General features: G+C 39.3%; 1 protein-coding gene across 1 annotated transcript in view; it reads left to right on the top strand.

Annotated features, from left to right (window-relative positions):
* Positions 1–13,665, top strand: part of CPVL (carboxypeptidase vitellogenic like) — a 98,971-nt gene extending 85,306 nt beyond the window's left edge. The window contains exon 13 of the mRNA XM_030549382.1: positions 13,415–13,665. Within this exon, the coding sequence (XP_030405242.1) occupies positions 13,415–13,525 (111 nt within the window). The 3' untranslated portion in view covers positions 13,526–13,665. The remainder of the gene's footprint in view (positions 1–13,414) is intronic.
* The last annotated feature ends 1,310 nt before the right edge of the window (positions 13,666–14,975 follow it).

Here is a 14,975-nt window from a genome sequence, read left to right as displayed (position 1 = left end):
GTGACCCTTCGGGCCTGTGGTAGATAAGGAAGGGTATGTCTACACTGTAAAAAAACACCTGTGGCTGGCTGCGTCAGCTGACTGGCTTGCAGGGCTCAGATAGTGGGACTATAAAATTACAGTGTAGATGTCCAGGCTCAGGCTCTGGGACCCCGTTAGGGGTGAGGATCCTATGCCTGGGCTTCAGCCTGAGCCTGGATGTCTATCCTGTAATTTTATGACCTTGTGAGACCAAGTCTGTGGGTATAAGCCAACTGTGGGTGTTTTATTGAAGTGTAGACATGCCTGAAGAGAAAAGATGCTGCAGGTGGGACGGCAGATGCATACAGACATTGCAGGGAGTAAGAGGGCTCCTCCAGGGCCCTGAGTCATAGAGGTAAAGACACTAGCAAGAAGGAGATCTGGGGAGAATGCAGAGAATGTCAAACTCCAAGCAAGAAACACTGGAGAGTAGGAAGATAGGGCCCAGTTTGAAACTGTGGGAAGACTGGAGGTTTTGAAAGACTTTGTGCAGGATTTAATAAATTGATTGCCAGAAATGGGGTTTCTTTTGAATATCTAGATGGTGTGGGCTTTTTAATAGACCCTAAGCAGAAGAGGAAGCTAAAGCAGGACACTGCAGAGCTACCTATAGCCAGCAGGGGGCACTCCAGCGAGGCACACTCTTATGCATGTTGAATTGTGTTAAGGAGACTTGCAGGTTTGCCCTGTATTCATGCTATCACTGTTCCACAAGTAACACTAGTGGCATTCTGGGAGATTTTGAAGGCCACAGATGCACTGTGGGACAGCAGTAGGTGGACTAGATGAACTGCTCAGCCAGTGTGTATGTACACTAGCACTAAAATACTTCAAAGTGAAACAGTTTTTAGCCCTGCTGAAGTTTAATCTATCCCAAATGGCATCTAACACATTTTAAAACTATTTGAATTGCTTTTGTGTGTGGATGCATTTTAGCTAGAACAAATGGTATTTGGCACAGTACACTTCTGTAGATTAGGCCTTAGAATGCCTTCTGTTCTCCTTTCTGTATTCTTTTTTGTATATGTGTCTGACTCTGTCCTCTGTGTGTTGCCAGGCTCCATGATATAAAGTATTTTTTCAGAAAGTCCAATGTATTGAAAGTCTCACCTAATTTAGACCATAATTAAAGGAGAAAAGGGCAGTTAAAGGTAGCTTATGCCAAAATCAAAAGCCTTCGGCAAACTTCAGCACATGATTTGCTCTTCCCATGAATATCAAATAAATCTAGGATTAAAAGATATTCTAACATTGCATACTATGCAGTGAAAGAAATGAGAATCACATGTGTTTGTGATAAGTAAGAGGTGTTTAACTCTACATCCAGGTCTTTGCATTTTATATAGGTGATTTTAAAACTTTGGCAGAGATGTCTCCTGTTACTGATCAGCTATAAAATAGAATTGTTCTGCAGTAACAAAAGCATTCTCTGTGGAACTTGGAGCTGTAGACTCCTTACATATAACAAGTGTGTGTTAATGGAAAAAATGGACTATAATCATGATGGACTTTCTCTTTGGTATTAGTCGCATAAAACAGAAGCTGTGTCTCTGCCAAAAATGAAACCTTATTTTCTGCCAAGCTCTCTGATTCTTAACTTAAACTATAGCATGTTAAAAGCAACAAAGAGTCCTGTGGCACTTTATAGAATAACAGACATATTGGTGCATAAGCTTCGTCACTTCGCCACTTCGTCAGACGCATGACATTATGTTAGGATTCACACTGGAGTCTTTCTGTAATTAGAAGGGAGGAAAACACACCAGTTTAACTAATTAAAATATATCTAATTTAAACTAATGTAATCCCCTAATTTAAAGAGACCACTTTTAAGATTTACTAATTTAGCTTAAATATGTATAAGTCTAGGTGTTTGCACCATTTTAACTAGATTTTAAAATAGATCTAGTTAAACTGGTGCATTTTTTTTTAGTATGGTCCTGGACAAGAAAAGGAGGGGATGAAGATCTAAAGACAATAGACTTTATAAATTAGCTTCACTCTTGTAGTTATCTCAAAGAAAACTTATGTAGGTTTCACCAAACACCAAAGCTTTAAATCAATGAAGATGTGAGATCAGCACATTGTGGTGTGGTGTTTGGAGCAGAACAAATAACTTCCCTTAACATTCATATTGGGTGCTGGAACCCACTGATATGTGTAAGAATATGGATCTGATCACTTTTGATGAGTCTGCACACCTCTTAAGTGTCTACTTTTTTATAGTATTTTAAAGACTGACTATAGGAATCTCATGGAAATCCCAATCAAGGACATAGCAGAGATGGGGAATAGTTACAATTTTATCATATGCTGATGTGGTTCTAGATATAGATAAATGTAAAAATAAAATGGTTACAATGCTTTTAAAATCTAAATTTTAATAGCTTAACACAGAAGCAACATCCATGGTAAGGCCCTTTTTCAGTCTATGGGAATTATACAACTATACCTGGAAAATGTAATCCTAATTTCCTTCCAAATTCTAGTTCACTAAATTTAGCTGTTCTTAGCAAGAACAGATTTAAATCTACTAAACTGAAGAGCAAAAACTAAAAATGAGTTCCGCATGGGCAATCATGTCCTCGTGATTTCAGAGGATCTGTCCCTTCATTTTAAAAAAAATTAAAAAGAGCCCTAGTGTAACCATTTGTAACAACTTCAGAGGGAACATCATTATCCAGATGGACAATTTTACATCCCAGCTTCTTGCCCTGTATCTCCATTGTCCAGGCAAAACTTCACAAATCCTTAGTGTATTTGCCAGTCATTTTTACTCACAGGTTAAAATGTCTATTGGCCAGAACTTGGATAAAATCCAAGCCAGTACCCTTGATTTTATCCAAGTCCTGCAGGAAAAATTATTTAAGCAGAATAATTAAAAATGTAAGAGTTCTACAGACTGTTTGATATGACTTTAAAGTATTTGGCCTCAATTCAGCAAAGTACTTAAGTCTTACAACCCATTGTACTCGATCAACTCTTGCTTAAGCATGTTACTGAATCCAGGGTCCTTGTGAGGATTTGATAGATTGCTGTAGCTGTATTGTGGTTAAGTAATATCAGTAAACATGCAAAGAAAGAGAGGTTGTTTTTGATGGAAGAAAGAAACTGCTAAATAGATTTGGGATAATTATTCCCAAGAACAGCTAGTTCTCAGGAAGAAAAATTTGGTTTTGTTATGGTAATTGTTAAACTGCAAACAACACTTGATTCCTGCCATGAAGAGCAACTGAACTAGGTTCCTGATTAGAGCTAGGTCAAATTTTGGGGGACAAAACTCTTTTTGAGGAAAAAAATGTAGGTTCAGCAATACTGAAAGGTGTTGCAAATTCATGTCTGCTTTGCCTAATTGTTCATGTTGGGAGCAGTGGAAGAAAGCAAAATTCTAAAAAGTCAAAATGTTTTTTCTTACAACTTTTTTTAATGAAATATATCAATATACTGTTCTAAATGACTTTTCATTTAGAAATTTCCTTCAGTTTTATTTTTTAAATGTTAAAAAATGTTAAGCTTGAAATTGAAACAAACTATTTTGTTCAACCCAAAATGGATGTATTGATTTTTTTTTTTGATTTTTTTTAATTGCCAGTTAACCAAAAAAATCTGTTACTAGCATATCTGTGTTCCTGCTGTCAGACACAGGGACAACTCGTCATGGGGAAAAAAACTGCAGAGAGGCTGGATTTAATATCTGTGTTGTGCAATCCCTTTGAACATTTGATGTTGATTCTTCTTAAATCTGTGCCCATGCACATATGTGATACATTGATGTATACATGTTTGGTACTGATTAGACTCTAGTTTTCAGTAACTTTTTCTTTCAACTCGAATGTATAGCATACATTTATTTTACGTATCCACTACTGAGAAACTCTGTTATCTATATTACAGAGTGAGATTAGACTGGCTCTAACTGAGCAATGTAATTCTTTGTTCAGGTAATACGATATACATTGAATCAGCAGTCCTAGAAAAATCATTCCTAAATTAAGAAACCAGTGAGATATAATAAAAAATGGAGCACCTTAATCCTACCCATCTCCTCCTTTTAACCAAATTTTAAAATATCACTAGTGGCCTGTTCCAGTCTGTGAAATCTATTTCACAGCAGAAGTGACTCCCATATGATCAAAACAATAGTATTTTGTCCTCTTAATGTAAAAATCAAATGTGATGAATGATTTGTAGCTCTATCTGTAGATTCACAGATTTTAAGACTAGAATAGAGTACTGTGATCTTCTAGTTTGACTTTCTACCATAGACCTTCCCTGAATTAATTTCTGTTTGAACTAGACCATATTTTTAGGAAAACATCTAATCAATGCTGTCATAACATTTTTTCCCAGATCTGGACCTTAGCATCCAAAATATGGGTGTTAGCATGAAAACCTCCAAGCTTAGTTACCAGCTTGGACCTGGTACTTGCTGCCACCAGCCAGGAATTATACAGTGCCTAGCTCACTGTGGTCTCCCCAAAACCTTCCCTGGGGGACCCCAAGACTCAGATTCCTTGAGTCTCACAACAAAGGGGAATAAACCATTTCCCTTCCCCCTCCTCCCCTCCAGGTGTTCCCTCCCTGGGTTCCTGGAGAGATATACAGAAGCAAGCTCCGTGAATCTAAACAAAGGGATTCTACCCTCCCTGTTTGAAGTCCTGGAAACACAAGTACCGAGAGAGCTAATCTCTCTTCCCCCTTACCCAGAGATTTCCCCCCTGACTTCTTCCTCCCACCAATTCCCTGGTGAGCTGCAGACTCAATTCCCTGGAGTCCCCACTAAAGAAAAACTCCAACAGGTCTTAAAAAGAAAGCTTTATATAAAAAGAATGAAAAAAGGACATAACAGGATCTCTGTATTAAGGTGACAATATACAGGATCAATTGCTTAAAGGAAAAAAATGAATAAACAGCCTTATCCAAAAAGAATACAATTTAAAACATTCCAGCAACTACACACATGTAAATACAAAAGAAAACAATATAAACCTATTGTCTTACTATCCTTGTACTTACAACTTGGAAACAGAAGATTAGAAAGGCAGGAGATAGAAAAATCACTCTCAGAGCCGAGAGGGTCAGACCCAAGACAAAGAACAAAGAACTCACACCCAAAACTTCCCTCCACCCAGATTTGAAAAAGTCTAGTTTCCTGATTGGTCCTCTGGTCAGGTGTTTGGTTCCCTATGTTAACCCTTTACAGATAAAAGAACATTAACCCTTAGCTATCTGTTTATGACAAATGCAAATAAATCCAATCAAACATCCAGTACACTTCCATTGGGTCAGATTCTGCTTATCCACCTGCAACCCCAGATATTGCTGGATAGAAAATTGCCTTTTTGTTGTGTATTGTGCTGTCACTAAAGACAATAATAGTCGAGGCTTCTTGGTCTATCCTAAAATTGAGTGTCACAACATTGTGCATTGTTCTTAACACCCTGTGAAGTGCAACACTATTAGTGCTGAGTGAATAACTTGCAGTGAACGTGTTTTACTAATTAATTTAGTCTTTTTCTATTTGTGGAATCTATAAGCAAGTCGCAATGTCTTTTTCTCTTTTATTTTCCAAATTTTTCCTTCATTTCAGTTTTCACTGATTCTGAATATTCTATTTTAGCTGTTTCCTAGCTGCAGTTGGTCAGTTGGGTCACAGGATTTTGCAGTTTCTGTGTTGGTGAGCATGGAAGCAAGCAACTAAAATTAACTTCAAAGTTTGCATTCACAAATAACTGTGCTGGTTGGCAGGATCACTGGAATGTTCATGGATTTAATGCAAAAAAGTGTGCAAATTTTTACATATATTTCAAAGTATCCCCCTCTCAACCTACTGTCTACCTTAGACTGCAAGCAAGAAGAACGTCATTTTATGTTTGTAGAGCTCCTAGCACAATGAGGCCTGAATCTTGATTGGAGCTGCTGGGCACAGTTGTCTCAAAAATATTTTTGATGATAAAGTGGGTATGATTGTGGGTGAAATGAATTAATTTTAGAAATCAACCAGTATTTGTGTAAAACATATTATTTACCCAACTATAATTCATTGATAGACTGTCCTATCAATAGATTAAGCCTGCGCAGGATTTTTGTTAGCCATTTAATATTAATGGATTTAAATCACAAATACAGTTCTTGGTAACCCTCAATTTATTTAGTCCATGTCTACACTATAGACTTACAGCAGCACAGTTGTACTGCTGCAGCTGCTCCGCTGTAAGGTCTCCAGTATAGCTCCTTTACGGCAATGGAAGAACGCTCTTCCCTTGGCATAATTAAACTACTCCCAACGAGTGGCAGTAGCTATGTTGGTGGGAGAGCATCTCCCACTGACACAGCACTGTCCACACCAGCACTTCTCTCCGTCTGTCAGGGTGTGTGAGTGACATATTTTACTGACAAAAGTGCTAGTGTAGACATAGCCTTAGAAACTCCAGATTCCCATGATCATAAGCTCAATAATTAGGAAATCTTCTGCTCCTGGAACGTTGGTTTTACGGAAAAGCAAGCAATGCAGCTGATGTCCAATCTATAAAATACAAGTGTAGCTACAACAAATAGCTTTTGTAATAACATGTATAGTATGCGCTGTGCTTAGCACTTGTAGAGTAGAACTGCTGCAGTGACCCCCGCTGGGAGGAAGGATCAAACTAGCTAAGAAGACTCTGTGTGTGTGTGTGTGTGTGTGTGTGCGTGCGTGTGTGTGTGTGTGTGCTTTTTTCACAGTTGAAGATAGCAGCAAGATTCAAATATAAATGGTATTTATATCAATAGCTACTGTCCATTAGTGCTGCCATAGAATAGACACTGCTTTTGATACCATTGATCTTGAGGTATGGTGACTTTGGTTATCTGTCAGCCCTTATTGCCTTTACTTAGTTGATGTAAATCTGCTCTTTTTTTGAGAGAGAGAGAGAGAGAGAGAGAGCGTGAGCAAGTTACTAACAGAGAGAGCATTTCTTCTTTCACAATTACACTTGCGGAAACACAGCAAACAAATATTGCTAGCTGTGTTTTATCTTGTATATCTGTGGATTTGTTGACAGCTAGGCTAAATGCTAGAGAATTATTTAGATCATTTTGCATCTTGCTTGCAACATCAGCTCTGATATGGGAGATGAACCTCTGGGTAGTGTGGCGTGAATAGCAAATTTTCTTTAATAGTCATTGAAGTTTTGTGTTACTTGGCTCTAAAATTGCAACCACTCCTGCAATATTCTTTTTAACAAATTCTCCATCATGGTATGAATGTTTAGCACAAGCAATATTCCATGACACAACATAACTAGCTTCAGTTGTTGTGTCAGCTTCCTACTGAATGCCGAAAATAGTGTCTATTTACTGTTTAGGTGTAATTTTAATATAGTTAACTTGTTTTTCCTTAATTCAGATTCAGGAGAGTAATTACACAAAAAGTTATTGTGATTCATTTCGTATTGACATTTCGAGTTGCTCGTTTTGTAGTGAGTGAGCAGTGCATTGCGGATAAGGCACAGGGGTTTGCCACCTTTAGCCGTGAATGCAAAATCTTCCTCCTGTTCTGGCTTAAAACTTTGATTTTCTTCTTCGTACTTTGTGTTTCTTGCATTTGAAGATGTTATTGTCATCCACAAAATTAACGTAGGGTCACCACTTAAATCTAAAACTATTCGAATGTGATTTGCGAACAGTAATCACAGCCTGTATTCTGCGGAATGCAGGGAGATCGCAAACTCATGAGGTCTGCACAGCACAATGGCTGAATATAGAATGATGCAATTTCCTGATATAATGTGCATGTGCAAGCTTCTTTTTATTAGTCTTATTCTCACACTGTCAGGTTCACCAGGGCTTAAATTCTCTTGAAATATTTTCTGGAGCTCCCCAAATCCTTCCCCATTCTCTGCCTACCAGACCGGCGGGTGTAGGAGAAGCTTGCAGCTTCTGCCCTGCAGTGGAGTGGTGGGGCTAGGAGCTTCTGCCGTATGGGGAGAGGGTCTCGGGGCTTCTGCCCTGTGGGAAGGGAGCACTGGGTCTAAAGCCCCAAGATTCCTTTCCTGCAGGGGAGAAGCCCCTAGACCCATCACCCCACTGTAGGGCAGGAGCCCCAAGCTCTACCCCCATGCCTCACCCCCATCTGGTAGTCAGAGAATGGGAAGGCATGGGAGGGGGGTGGCTCTGTGACTTTTAAACTATAAAAGAGCTGCAGTTTGGCCACACCTGCAATATAGGTTCTGTCTTAGATACTGATAACACATGCTGCTTCTGTGGTACAATCCAGCCAGGGAAAAATAAATCCATATAAGGAATCCAGCTGGTCTCCTGTGTGACACTGCAGAGCATTACCAAAAAGCCACAGGGCTTCTTGAAAAACCAACTATTAGCCAATTGTGCTGACTTGCTAGAGATCTAAAAGCAAGAAAAGATTTGGCTTTCTGTGCTTGGTGCTTCCTGCAGATTACCCACCCAATTATGTCTAGGGCTGTTCACATCTGTTTTGTAGTACTTCCCTCACTGGCTTAATTGTACATGCTTATTGATATCCTAGACTAAGCCACAAAGAACCACTTGTCTAAATTTAACTAGCTACTAGCCAACAAAGAAAGTAGCAAGGAATAAAATGGAGCAAAAACAATTGGGGCATTTTAACACAGGAGTCTCTGGAGGACAGAGTTTTTATTTCTGTATCACGGCGATAACCAGGATACTAATTTTGTCACTACAGATGTTGGTAAACTCTGGGAAACAAATCAAAGGGTAACTCATTTCCTTTTAACTTCTTTCAAAACAATTCTGCCTTCTTCACTCTCCCTGAGCCCTGAAATTACTTCCAGTGGTGACTAAGGACGACTGTGGAAATGTCTCTCTCCCCTGTCCCCAAAAAAGTTACAAGGTTCAGCCAGTGATTCCTTGACTTCTGGAAGCCACTAACCCAAGGGACTGTGATGCGGTACCCATTCCTTAGCTGAGCAAAGTACACTAGTTGGCTCCTTCCTTGTACCCCCAATCCCCACCCTCATGTCCCTCCTATGAGGTCTGCTCTGTAACTCCCAACAAATCAAATGCACCAACCTTTACTAGAACAAGGTTTTGCTGTAGGTACTGAAAAGGTCCAGCCAGAGAAGGGTAACTAAGATTGTTAGATCTGGTGGGGTGCTGATATGGAGCGACTGAAATCTTCATCAGAGGGGACTTCACCAAAGTATTGGAGACAAGAGTAGATAGGAAGAAGATCAGTCTCTCATTTTATATTGTCCCATTTATAAAAAAACAAAGAGTCACTTTTAATGGAAAGTAAATATAAAGGAAGAAGGAACACCAGTTCACTCAGCAGAAAGTCAGCCTTTGGAATTCACTGTGGCAGGTCAAATGTTGTAGCTGGATTTAAAGAGAATCTGAACAATTTGATGACCAATGCTTGTACTTATATGTGCTAAGCTGGGTGTATGTGTACTGCAGGTACAACTGTTTGCGTCTATATTGCCTCTCCACTCAAGTATCTTAAGATATCCCTATACACCAGGGGTAGGCAAGCTATGGCACGCATGCCGAAGGCGGCACGCGAGCTGATTTTCAGTGGCACTCAGGTCCAGGGGCTTCTGCATTTTAATTTAATTTTAAATGAAGCTTCTTAACCATTTAAAAAACCTTATTTACTTTATATACAACAATAGTTTAGTTATATATTATAGACATAGATAGAGACCTTCTTAAAACGTTCAAATGTATTAATGGCACGCAAAATCTTAAATCGGAGTGAATAAATGAAGATTTGGCACATCACTTCTGAAAGGTTGCCGACCCCTGCTATACACAATCTCATAGTGTGATTGCAGCTCGACTAGATGTACCTGAGGCTAGTTTTAATCTAGCAGTGAGTAATGAAGCCAAAGCAGTGCACACATCAACATGGACTATACAAACCCACCCAGAGCCCGGGGTAATTCAGCATGGGCTAGCTCCAGCTTTGCTGCTCCAATATCCAAGCTAGATTGATTCAAGCTAGCTCGGGTATGTCTACTCAAGCTGTAGTTATACTCTATGATAGCAGTATAGATGTAAAATGTCATGATTCAGGTTATCTGTTAATTGAGTCACCCATGTACAGTAGAGGAATAAAACTACAACTGAATGAGGATTTTTTTTTAAATCACTACTTCTAACAAACGTAAACAGAACAAATTGCATGTGTACTAGTAATATGGTTAAACAAACTTGAGTCTAGCCTCACTTGAAGAGTAACTTCCTTCATGCTTGAGAGGTCAGCCTCACTGGAATTCCTGAACGTCCGCATACAGACAGTGTAGTGACATCCTGCAGCCACTGTCCTCCTTTCTAATAACACCGAGGTCAAAAAGGAAGTTTGGGTCACAGTAAATGTAAGCAGAGATCCTGCATCCTACTGTTACTTTTGTTCCTTGCAAGAGTGTCAGAGTTGAAGCCTGTGAACTCTGCTGGTTTACTTTCCCCAACAGTGTTTATCTCTTAGAAGCAGAGTAGGGGGGAGGGGAGATGCAGCTGTTTACTCTTTTTACTGAACCAGCTCTTGTTTTGAGATTTAAGATTTTGCAGTTCTTCGTTTAAGACAGAAATCTGGAACAACATTGCAGGCCTCCATGACACTGCTAGCAGCTTCTGGTCATGGTCGTGATTGGATTAGGGAATGGAGGGCTATCTGGAATACAGCATTGGCAGCTCTTGGGATTTAAACTATCCCAAAGCCAAAGTATAATGAATGTGGTGGTTGACTGGCTGTGGTTTAGTTCCGTTAACATTGTCTTATAATGTATATCCTAAAGAATTTGGCATAGCTGGTGGTCCCTACTTGGGTAAGACCCAGGACTGGTTTAGCATGAAGACTGAACTCTCTCTCATGACCCTGTGGAAGTCTGGTCTTTCCTGGTCAGGGTTGAGGAGCAGTGACAGAATAATATGCTTAAATGTGTATTTCTGCCTTTTCTTCCTGTCCGGTGTGAATTCAGAATTCCTAGAAACTGGAAGTTTTCCAGTACTTATATCACATCTTCTCATAAAAATAAATAAATGCAAAACTAAATCTGTTCCTATATAAAGTAGAATCCTTGCCTAAAAAAATCAGATACAAGGAAATAATTGTACTAGTTTAACTGCATAGGCCAAACAGATTAACATCCCCTTTTTGTTTTTTAAAAAGCTGAACTATTAAGAGTTAAAGCTGAAACTCTAGGTTGATAGAGGCTTTACTTCCCCTTGTGCACTGAAGAATTGCAGCACATATGGTATCGAATGAAGTGTCAGAGTTCTGAGACTGCAGCACAATAGGGTGGTTTAAAGATGAGCTATCATTCCAGACTTTAAAAGTGAGACATTTGATATGTTTTTAACTTAGTGGGTTCTGCTTTCCTTGTAGAGTGCAACAATAAAAGTGACTGATCATAAAGACAACTTTTCTCACTGCTTTGTAGAAAACTGCAGAATCTTTCAGTCCACATTTGGTATTTAGTGATGCATTTAATTATGTTGCAACTGTGTGCAGTCTTGCACTGAGCTAATCTTACTTAATGCTTCATAATTGTTGCTGTGCCTTTACTAGCTGTTGTGTTTAATGTATATTACGAAATTGTAGTGGGGCTGTCATGGTTTAATTTGTAAAAATTGAAAAAAAATGAATGGTTGGTACATGTTTGAGGTAAATGTAAAACTTTCAAAAGCCCCTTACTCTGGTTTTCAAAAGTAATTTAGATACTTAGCAGCCTAAGTCACTAGACAGTTTTTTGAATATCTTACCCACAGTGGCTGCTTCAAAAACCACTATGGGCAAATCACTGAAATTCAGAAGCTTCAGGCCAAGCCACCTTGTGCTTTACTCCAGTAAGAGCTTTCAAATGAAGCAGGGACACATGCTTCTTATCCTGAAAGGGTGGAGGGGGGGGACTGTATGGGCCAAAATTGTATTTGGATCATTACCTTCTGCCTATGTCTGAAACTACAAAGGGATTTTTGTCAAATGGGGAGGGTGTTATTCTTCACTTCTTGTTGAGTTGATCTTTAGGGTAGCAAACTGGCTTCTAAAGTGCACTAGGGTCCTTTGGGGATAAAGGGAATATGAATGTAATTGTTAATGAACATTTAATATGCATATTTATTCAAACCATATGTCCTGGTTCTATGAAGCCATACTGCAAATTTCTATACCTAAATGGATGATGATCTTGAAAGGGAAGGGCTTAATAGATATACTGACAGATCTTTTAACTCTAGACAGACTAGTGGTGCAGTGGAGGTGTTGAGGGCACAATGGAACGTATATGAGACTGTGATTTTTAGCTGTTAAATATTCTGTTGAGATGTAGTCTAGATAACAGCTGCTGGTTGCCAAACGTTTTAAATTCAGCAGCTGTATTTTCTCATGCAAATAACTCGTTTAGGTGTCCTTGGTCCAGCTATATGTCTGCACAGAAGTCATTTTGTCAGATAATGGCCAAGACTTAACCCTGATTACTACTTTCTGTTTGACTACTATAGACTGGGATTGTGGGCACCAGTAAAAGATCTTCTTTGGAATAACTTCAAGATGTTATCAAAGGGTTGTTTACTTTTAGCATTTCGTAAGGGAGGGGCTGAGGGAGAGAAGAAATACTCCATGAACTAGAACAAGCTTCATACACTGAAAAAGGAATGTCTTAAAATTTGAACACAGGAAAATTGGGAATGCATTATAACATAAGATGCTTTTGAAAAACAGAATCATATAAACAGTTTCACACTTCAATTATATGAGAATAATTCAATTCAGAGTAAAGTAACACATGCGTTCCCTTCTGAATTTCAGCAAAAACTGGAATACACAAGAGGGGAAAGATGTCTAATGAGAAGTCAAAAAGTAGAGGACTATAAACTAACGTGAAAATAATCTATCATCATCTGTTTGGTTGAAATGAATTATTCTAATATTGCACCTATTATTTCAAGATCCGAAGTTTCCTAATAAATTCAGATTCCAAAATTAGATCATACAATGTAGATTTGTGCTGTTATTTTAAACATTTGCTGGTCAAATGAATATTTGACTAGTCAATTTAAATCACAGACAATGTGGTGGTGATGCTGCTGCTAGTTTGCCTGTGGAGACTCAAAGCATCCAAATCAAAGCATGATATAATGGTATTCATGATAGGCCTGTCTAAATATCAAAGATTACCAATTAGACTTAGTTATTTGATCCTATTATTAACTGGTCTAAGATGACATGACTTTGACTTTGGATATGTGTGTTTATATTTTACTGACTAGAGTGAAAGAGTCATCCTTCTGACTCAACATGCACACTAAGATCTCCATATATGAGAGAACCCAGTTTTAATTAATTATTGCTGGCAAAATTGACTTTTGTTGCTCAGGATATACTATTAATCTATTCTTTCTTTGCACCCTGAAGGTAATTGTTCGAGGTGGAGGACATATTTTACCTTATGACCAACCTGAAAGATCATTGGACATGATGGACAGATTTATCTCTGGAGAAGGATGGAAGACAAATGGATTCTAAAATAAAACTTAAAATGCAGTGTATATGTACTACCTTGCCAAATGCTTCAGAAATAATTTGAAGGTACTGTATTGAAAATATTGCCTTATGGAAAAATCATGAAATTGAGGATAAGAGTAATAAAATGGATATAAATGTTCCTTGTTCTTGGTCTGCTGTGTTGAAAATTTTCCATTGGTAAAATACTCTGAGAGAACAACATGGATCTAACTTTCTGAAGTCACTTAAGCTTCCCTATCCCTTTCCCCTTCCTCCTCACCCAGAAAATCCTTAGAATTTGGGGAAATGTTAGTAACTTAATCCCTCGACTAGTGAAATTACCAGATTTTTAATGTATTCTATTAGAGGTGGAGGGCCTCGGGGGATGGAGAGAAGAGGCATGAGGGAGGGGCTTGGAGAGGGGGCAAAGAGGCATGAGCAGCAGGTGGAGGAGGCCACGGGGAAGAGGGGAAAAGGCGCGGATGGGGCAGGCCTTGGGGGAAGTGGCAGAGAGGTGCAGGTGGGAGAGGGGGCTGAGCAGTAGCAGGGCCTGGGACAGAGTGGGGGTGGAGCATGGGCGAGACCTCAAGGGGAGGAGGCTGAGCGGGGGAAGACCTTGACACAGAAATGAGGGTAGGGCCACGGTCCCGGTGCCGGTGCCCCCCTACACTTCTAGGGAGCTTCCAGCGCTTACGCCCAGTCTCACCAAGTGCAGAAGTCATGAACCTCCCATGAACATACAGAAATTGAGACAACATGTAGCCAGATAAGACCTGGCTAAGCTTCTAAATCAGCCATTTGAAATTAATACAGTAAAGGTTTTCATACAACCACTCTGATATGTACTGCTGAACAGCTTAAGTCCTCACCTCAGAACAAGAAGAAGCAAACTCCATACCTTGCTGCTTGTGAAAACAAAAACAGTGGATTTCTGAATGAGCCCCGAGGATGCAGCAGACTGAAGTTTAGACCATCACTGAAGCTTCTTGGGATAACATCTTTTAACAAAACATCATTTGCAGATGTTCTTTGTCCAGTTTAAATTCCCTGGCTCTTGGTTATCTCCGCTCATATGATCCAGAGGCCCCAGGGCCAAAGTAAATAAGTTTTCCTTTTCTAACAAAAATTCATTTGATTGAACAGCATTAACAAGGCAGGCTCACAGAGCCGTGGTCTCAATATTTTTTTAAGATTATGGCCAATCTAAGACATCTCCTCCCAGTCCAAAACCTTTCCTGCAGCAAATCATGTACAAGTTACATGAAAAGCAATATCAGGACAAGTAAGAAGCAGACAAGGTGAAAATATCCTAGCTTTTATATAAAGGATATGGCTGGTTATGTTTCTCTCTGTCTCTTTTGTATCGGTTTACTACTACTTGCTGGATATAGGATGCAGGCAATCTCTGCTGGTCATTTTGCAGTTTGTTTCTCTCCTCCTGTGTGTATTTTCTACCTCTCCAACCTGGTAG

The sequence above is a fragment of the Gopherus evgoodei genome, chromosome 2 (assembly GCF_007399415.2).
Source record: "Gopherus evgoodei ecotype Sinaloan lineage chromosome 2, rGopEvg1_v1.p, whole genome shotgun sequence".
Lineage (NCBI taxonomy): Eukaryota > Metazoa > Chordata > Testudines > Testudinidae > Gopherus > Gopherus evgoodei.
Note: the sequence above shows the minus strand (reverse complement) of the source record. Positions and strands in the feature narration are given on the sequence as shown.